A 5,095-nucleotide genomic window follows, 5' to 3' on the forward strand; every position below is an offset into this window, starting at 1 on the left:
GGAGCGAGGAAGAGGGTGAAGAGTGTGGTTTCGGAGCCCTGGTCTCACCTCCATCCCCAGAAACAGAGAAATCCTATGGCACTGTAAACACTGTCTATTACTGCTTTTACATAGGCCTGTGCACTGCAGAGCAAATGGACAATTGGCCTTGGCCAATCATTTACTATAGAAGCAATATCATAACATCTACAAAACACAGACAGTTGAGTACAGTACATTATGAAACTTTCTTCTACTGAATCACAATGTCAAGCCAACTTGTACCAAAATTGCCTGTGGAGACAGGCAACAGCTCCCAGTGGAGGTTGGTGGCTCCAGGTTTGGTGAAGCTGTGAATCCATGCTGGTTCAGCACATTGGATTCCTCCTTTAGAGCTCTGGTTGGTTCTGTCTGAAACCCAGAATGCTTTCACAGCTCCACTGCAAACACAGCTGCCAGCCTCCAGTGGCAGCTGCCCAAAATCTCAGGCTGAGAATGTCAGGATCTAAATTTTAAATGGCCCGGTACCAAAAACTGAGTATAGGACTATCCGATATCAAATATCTCTCTGTTCAGGGGACTGTCCACTTCGAGATAAAGAATTCCCTCCTATCAAAAACACCATTTATGTGCAGTAAATGTGTGATGACCATAGATGACAATGACAAGAAAGGAAATGGAAATACCAAATTAAAATCCGGCACTCTCTTAGAATAAGTCTTAATGACAAAAAGTGCATGAAAACTTCGTAGCAAGCAAAGCGAATACAGTAAACTAATTCCATATACCCACAAACAAAAATCCATTTAATGTGTTGCATTCAGGGCTTTCCATGTGCACTCAAGCTGGAATATGCTGGTATACTGCAGCTGTTAAGGGCCTCATCTTGAACAGATGCATTACTTAGACAATACAGGTATGTGATAGTTCCAGCCTCGCCACTACCTCAGATGTGGATGGTGGTCAGTGGCAGAGTGATAGGCCCAGATTCACCTATTTGCTGTTACTGAAACATGGAGACTATGCAACTGGAGCTGTGAGCACATCAAAAGGCTCTGTTAATTATGATCTCACCAATACTAGTATCTCCTCCAAACCTATGCTAAATATTCTTCTACAATTCTACTTCTGTGGATCAGATGCCCTAGTTTGGTTTAAACATGATATGCTCCTTTGTATTCAGATCAGGCCTCAAAACAATAATGAAGCACTTTGGAAGAAAGATGCAGCCCAACAACCCAGCACTGGAGGCCAAAATCAAGAAGACCTGCACGGCTATCATGTATTTCCCCTTGGTGCTCAGGTAGGAGGGCACAAAGGACAGCCAAACACTGCAGAAGACCAGCATGCTGAAGGTGATCAGTTTGGCTTCATTGAAGGCCCCTGGCAGCTTCCTGGCTAGGAAAGCCACCGTGAAGCAGATGGCAGCCAGGAAGCCCATGTAGCCAAGGGCAGAATAAAAGAAGGCGACAGATCCTTCGTTGCATTGCAGGATGATCCGTCCAGGCTGGGAATGCATGTCAGAGTCAGGGAATGGGGCAGAGCTCCCCAGCCAGATGGTGCAGATGACAACTTGGACACTAGAACAAGAACTTACAATGGAGTTTGCAAGACTCTTCCCCAGCCATCTCTTCACTTTGTTCCCTGGTTTTGTGGCCAGGAAAGCCAACACCACAGTGATGGTTTTGGCCAACACTGAAGAAACGGCAACTGAGAAGATGATGCTGAAGGCCGTTTGTCGGAGAAGGCAAGTCACTTTCCTTGGCTGGCCAATGAACAGGAAGGAGGACAAGAAAGAAAACATGATGAAGATGAGGAGAATGTAGGAGATGTCTCGGTTGTTGGCCTTGATTATTGGAGTTTCTTGGTATTTCATGAAGATTCCTAATATGACGCCCGTGGATAAGGACAAGAATAGAGCGAAGAAAGTCAGGACAATCCCCAAAGGTTCTTCATAGGAGAGGAAGGTTATCTCCTTGGGGACACATTGATCTCGGTCCTTGTTTAGATGCTGATCTTCTGGACACTTGGTGCAATGGTCTGCATCTGAAAAGAAGGAGAGTGACTTCAGCAGGACTTCAAACTCTAGTTTGATGAAGTTACAATCTGTGGCCTCATCACCAAAGCATGACCTTAGTAGCAGGGCCAGAACAGAGAAGAGTGGGCCAGATAGATAGATGTGTTGATATGGTAGAAAGACAGCTTCCTACCTTGTTTAAATATGGAGAAGCAAATAAGTTTATCACAACGTAGTTCGGGGTAAAGAAGTATCTGTGTGGTTATCCTATTTTTGTCTTCATTATAATCCTTTAAAGCAGGTTAAGCTACATGGTAGCAGAGTGGCTTGTTATTTGTTTATTTACTCAAATTATGTGCCACCTTTCCATATCAGAATGCCACTCAAGGGACTCCTGGTTATGTTTCAAATCTGGAGAAGGAGGATTTCATACAGCCTTCCTATTTTTTTATTTTTTATTTTACTAACGTTTTACTAAAGGGTAGGGATGGCGGAGAATTTCTCCCCGAAACTTCGGGGGGCTGAGCGCCAACGTGTTCGGCCCCCCGAACAAGTTTCGGGGAGAAATTCTCTGCACCCCCCCGCCCCCCGCACCCCCCCCCAGGACGGGACTTACCTTCACCGAATGTCCCTCCCGGTGGCTGGTCCGGCCGGCGGTTCAGCGGGTGTTCGAGCGAGGCGGAAGCGGCAGCCGGTCTTTCGACCGGCTGCCGCCGCCGCCATTGCAATGAAAGGAAAAAAAAAAATGCCCCCTGATAGGCTACGTGACGATTCACGTAGCCTATCACGGCTAGATTTGCAAAGTCAGCCATGATAGGCTACGTGAATCGTCACATAGCCTATCACGGGTGACTTTAAAAAAAAAAGAGTGTACGGATAATGGCGGCCCCCATAGGGAGCCGCCATTCCCATTCCTTATTTGGTCGCTGTAGTCTACGTAAATGTTTATGTAGACTACAGCGAAAATAAGGGCAACGCTATTTGCGTTGCCCTTATTTTCGCCGTAGTCTACGTAAGCATTTATGTAGACTACAGCGACTAAATAAGGAACGCGAATGGCGGCTCCCTATGGGGGCCGCCATTCGCGTACGCGCTTTTTTTTTTTTTTTTAAAGTCACCCGTGATAGGCTACGTGATGATTGATGTAGCCTATCATGGCTGACTTTGCAGATCTAGCCGTGATAGGCTACGTGAATCGTCACGTAGCCTATCAGGGGGCGTTTTTGTTTTTTGTTTTTTTACTGTCACGTTCGCGGCCGGGCGAGGCGAGGCGCCTCCTCCCCGGCCTGAATTTCAGCCGGGAGAGGCGGGAAGCCTCCCCCCCCGGCCTGACCTTCACAGGGGGAGCAGCGAAGCGCCTCCCCCCCACCGCGAATGGCCTTCGACGACAGGTAAGTGTCTTTCGTCCACCCCTACTAAAGGGGTTTAAAGGAACAGAATATTGAAGCAGTATTGGGCAGGGGAGTGCTCTGATCACCAGAAACTAGCGGTGGTACCATTCTCATGTCCTCTTTTCTGCCAGGGACATCCTGCTTCCTGCCACAGAACAGCAGCAGAGTGCAAAGGATTCCCTACGAATAATGGAGAAAGGCCCACCAGGTCTGTACATACTGCCCTGTCTCAGTCATGGAAAAAGAGCAGTTCCGGGGGTTGTTCAGTCGGTAAGTCATGCCTGACTCTTTGTGACCCCATGCACCGTAGCACGCCAGGCCTTCCTTTCCTCAGTTCCAGGGCTGGAGGGTGGGTGTAATGGTTTATATAAGGAGAAGTGTAAACTAACCATCCCTCCTGCCTTGCACCCCAGAGATTGACTCCCACTGTCATTTTTTCCACTCACTTTATGGGATTATTGGTGGAGATTAAAAATGCTGAAGGGAACAGAGTTCAAAACAGTGTTTGCCATTTGTTCCAAAGATGTATGAATATTTAATGTAAAAATTAAATGCTTTTGAGCCTGGACATATGGCCCTGTTCCAGTCACAGAAAAAGCAGAGCAGTTCTTGGGGGGGTGGGGGTCATGATTTAGTTAAATGCTTTTGATCCTGGACATCAGAACAGTTATCAGAGTGAAATACGACCCAGAATAACAAAACATTGTAGAAGAAGAGCAACTAATAATTATTATAATCACGCTATGTGCTGGAATGGCTGGGCAAATAAACCAGAGCACCCGGAGATATTTTAGGCTGAGCGGTAGTGAATGGCCCATGACCACAAGCCTCGTCTCTGACTCTGAGCGGGGATTTGAACTCAGGTCTCTCCAGTCCACGTCCAACCCTCTGGTTGCTTCATCAGCCTGTCTAATTCCAAGCAATTCCTATGATATTTTTCAACTAGGAGCAACAGACATTCATAAAGCCTTTTTCTTTTACCTACTCACGGAATGTTTTGATAAAGGGGTTTAAAAGAAAGGAAGAGAGAATCAAAATAGGCTTGTGGAGACTATTGGGCACATACAAATGGTTGCCCTATTTCCCAAGGGAACTCCCATTCCTCTGATGTCACCTACCATCCTGAATGGAGATTGTTCCCATGCATAGCAGCATGGTGGCTCTCCTTCCTGGACCTCCTTGGCGTATCCAGGAAGACAGCTCTCAGTGCACCTGGAACGAGGCATGGTCTAGCAGCAAAGAGAAGGAGCATCAGGGAAAGAGTGTTAGGAGGATTTGTGGTTATGGAAATGAGTCATACAATTTAGACAGCACAGGTGGTGGCAGAGGCCAATCACAGTGAACAATAGGGGGAGGGAAATGAGCATTTCGATAGCACCACCTCTGAAAAGGCCTTCTCCTCTTCCCCTTCTGATCTTCAGTGGCAGAGCGGATTCAAAGGAAAGATCGGAGGACTCACGCCACAGCTGGGAAAGGAAAGGCTTTTTAAGCAGGGGGTCCATGGTGGATTTAGAGACACTGAGGGGGGTATATGGTGGATTTATATCCCCTAAATATGTTCAGCACCTTGGATAACTCCTTTAGAGTTCCAGTGGGTTCTGACTAAAAATCCCATTCCAATGACGAAAAGCCCCTTGAAACAGAAAGGACTTCCTGCTTGAGACTCATGGCAAACTAAAATCTCCAGGGACGATGCTGCAACACAAAA

At 46.8% G+C, this 5,095-nt stretch overlaps 1 protein-coding gene across 1 annotated transcript; it reads right to left on the reverse strand.

Annotated features, from left to right (window-relative positions):
• Positions 1–657: 657 nt before the first annotated feature.
• On the reverse strand, positions 658–2,680 carry LOC146356449 (vomeronasal type-2 receptor 26-like). Its single transcript, XM_084832633.1, has 2 exons — positions 2,613–2,680; positions 658–2,025 (listed from the first exon to the last, which is right to left on the reverse strand). The coding sequence occupies exon 2, from the start codon at positions 1,853–1,855 to the stop codon at positions 1,124–1,126; it is 732 nt and encodes a 243-aa protein (XP_084688759.1). The 5' UTR covers positions 1,856–2,025; positions 2,613–2,680; the 3' UTR covers positions 658–1,123.
• Between the last annotated feature and the right edge of the window lie 2,415 nt (positions 2,681–5,095).

This window comes from Heloderma suspectum, chromosome 2, assembly GCF_057233095.1.
Source record: "Heloderma suspectum isolate Gila_16-S chromosome 2, 16-S_ref, whole genome shotgun sequence".
Taxonomy (NCBI): Eukaryota; Metazoa; Chordata; class Lepidosauria; order Squamata; family Helodermatidae; genus Heloderma; species Heloderma suspectum.

Coding starts and splice junctions, on each gene's coding strand:
- LOC146356449 (XM_084832633.1), bottom strand. CDS start 1,855: ATGAAATACCAAGAAACTCCAATAATCAAGGCCAACAACCGAGACATC.